The sequence below is a fragment of the Notothenia coriiceps genome, unplaced genomic scaffold (assembly GCF_000735185.1).
Source record: "Notothenia coriiceps isolate Sejong01 unplaced genomic scaffold, NC01 NC01_scaffold00010883, whole genome shotgun sequence".
NCBI lineage: Eukaryota > Metazoa > Chordata > Actinopteri > Perciformes > Nototheniidae > Notothenia > Notothenia coriiceps.
In genome coordinates this window covers 1-2,475 of record NW_011343584.1, presented here as the reverse complement: position 1 = coordinate 2,475, position 2,475 = coordinate 1, and the positions used below count along the sequence as shown (strand labels likewise).

General features: G+C 46.9%; 1 protein-coding gene across 1 annotated transcript; it reads right to left on the bottom strand.

Moving 5' to 3' along the window:
• Positions 1-228: 228 nt before the first annotated feature.
• Positions 229-1,897, bottom strand: LOC104946255 (core histone macro-H2A.2-like). The gene is made up of 4 exons (XM_010772043.1): positions 1,160-1,897; positions 708-806; positions 465-564; positions 229-383 (listed from the first exon to the last, which is right to left on the bottom strand). The coding sequence occupies exons 1-4, from the start codon at positions 1,427-1,429 to the stop codon at positions 244-246; spliced, it is 609 nt and encodes a 202-aa protein (XP_010770345.1). The 5' UTR covers positions 1,430-1,897; the 3' UTR covers positions 229-243.
• Between the last annotated feature and the right edge of the window lie 578 nt (positions 1,898-2,475).

Sequence of the window (2,475 nt, the reverse complement as noted above, 5' to 3'; positions counted from 1 at the left end):
GATTTCTGGCAGCAGGGCTTAAAGAGAAAACTTTTTTAGCCTGAGGTCCAGACTCAGGTGGATGTGGTGAACAGCTGTAGCTTCAAAAGTGCTGGACTCATTCAAGTGTTTAAAGTTCAAACAGTAACCACACAGACCCAGATCTACTTAAACCTTCTGGGGTCTAGGTTGGAGAGAGACGAGTCTGAGTACAGAGGGAGAGGGGGGGCACATCTCTCTGCATTCTGTCGTGTGGTTATATCTCTACATTAAAAAAGCCTCAACTGCACAGCAGTGTCCCATGAGTGCAGTACCTGAAGCCACCTCCAGGGGCCCGTGTCCCTTGCGCAGCTCCTTGACCCCGTCCAGGAACTCTCGGCCCCCAGCCTTCTCTAGGGCGGTGCCTGGAACAGGACAGCAGCAGGTGAACACCAGACTGGGGGGACTTAATAAGAAATGAAGTACAAGTGAACATGTCTCCTTACCCACTCCGTCTTTCATGTCCATCTCTGCGTTTGTCGGGTTGATTATCCCCTCCACTTTGATTGTTCCGATTTTACTGATTTCACTCTCTGTGAGTGACAGCTGTGGAAACACAATTTCATCAACAGAGAAACAGCTGCTGAGTTTCTGACTGAGTCTAAATGACACTGATTTGGCTCTCGTGATCTCATATTTACACTGGAAGTAGACTAGAGGTTGATGCATCAGCAGCTTCAGTCCCTTACCTTCTGTCCCAGGAACAGGCTCTTTGCTGACAGGATGGTGAACCCGTCTCCAGGACCGTCCTCCACCGTGGAGTTTGGTACAGACTCGTTCTCTGTGCTCTGTGCACATGGAAAAAATATATTCTATTGTATAAGGTAACAGTAAGAGTGTACAGAGTATAAACCTCAGTACCATACTCTTTATTCACCTAATCTTTCTCCTGATATGCAGTATTTCTTGAGTCTCAGTGTTCCTAGCTTTAGCTCATTTGATCATGACAGTTTTTTGACACAAAAACATTGAGCTTGTTTGGCATATTGGGTTGAATGAAATAAAGATTACATATGTGACCCTAACACAAGGTCCACATACAAGCTCTTTCTGGAGCTTTATATCTCAGTTTTCTGAAGCAAACGGTGTGAAATTCAACTACTGAAAAATATTATTTTTCCACTCTGTTCCCTTGACTGACCTTTGGCTTGCGGCCTCGTTTGCCTTTAACCTTTTTGAGGGGTTTGACGGGTTTCTTGCTCTTTGGGCGTTCTTCCTGCTTCTCAGGGACGGACGCCTGGCTGTCCACCCTCACCCGGCCCCCCCTCTTCTTGGAGAGCAGCTCTGGGTGGATGCGAGGCAGAACCCCTCCGCTTGATATGGTCACCCCCCGCAGAAGCTGGTGGAGAGACATTTCCAAAACAAAGAGTTTGAGGTGTGTATCAGCGGAAACATCCGCTGATAGACACATCTGACTTGTACTACCACACACACATCACTCTCCAGGAACAAGACTTTAACTCAAATCACAATGAAAGGACATAACCTTGTTACTCATAAAGCAACAATTTCTTTATTTTCTAAGCCAAGGTATGAAGACCAAAACAGAGCTGAGAGAGAATATGACATTCATTCAACATCACTGCAAATGGATGCTAATGTGATGTGTCAATAGTTTGATGAGGTGCATTACAGCATGTCAGATGTTTTCAGCTTGTTACTCTTCCCTCAAAATGTCATGATTTAATTTTTGTATTAGCAGCTGCTCTTCAAGCTTCTCCTCACTTTACCCTTCAATGACGTCTGGTGAAAACAGATTCTGAATGCTGTCTGAATTAAACAGATTTCTACTCCTCTGTGTCTTCTTTAAGCCAGAACCAACTTCAGAATGCAGCAGGGCGCAATTTAAAATCCCTTTAAAGGTCCCATGTCATGCTTTTCCGGTTATTACCCGTCCCCTTGTGTGTTATGAAGGTTTTTCTGCATGTAAACGGTCTGCAGAGTCAAAAACCCTCAAAGTACACCCTGTAGGGAGTAAAACTCTAACACAGAAAAGACCTGTCTATGCTGCCCCAGAACGCCTTGTTGGAGATTTCTCTTTTTCTTCCTGGGTACAGTGACGTGCCCATACCCAAATGGACCAATCCGTGGAGCCGTTATGTTACGTCCGCGGACTTCCTCACACACACACACTCAATCTTTTCTCAGCTGCAGCTCCGCCGATTCCTCCTCCCTGAGACAGCGGGACGCGGCGAGGCTGTTAGTCGGTGTCACTCAGCACACACACAAACTCCCAGCCAGGCTGCGGGTGTGTGTTCGGGCTGGTTTCGGCCTGGTCTCGCTGTCTCGCAGACGGCCACTGGGCTCATAGGGAGGGGGGGCAGGAGCTCCAACAAGCCGTTTAGGACAGAGAGTGAATACACATACCAGAGGTGTGGACTCGAGTCACATGACTTGGACTCGAGTCAGACTCGAGTCACCAATTTGATGACTTGAGACTCGACTTGACAAAATCAC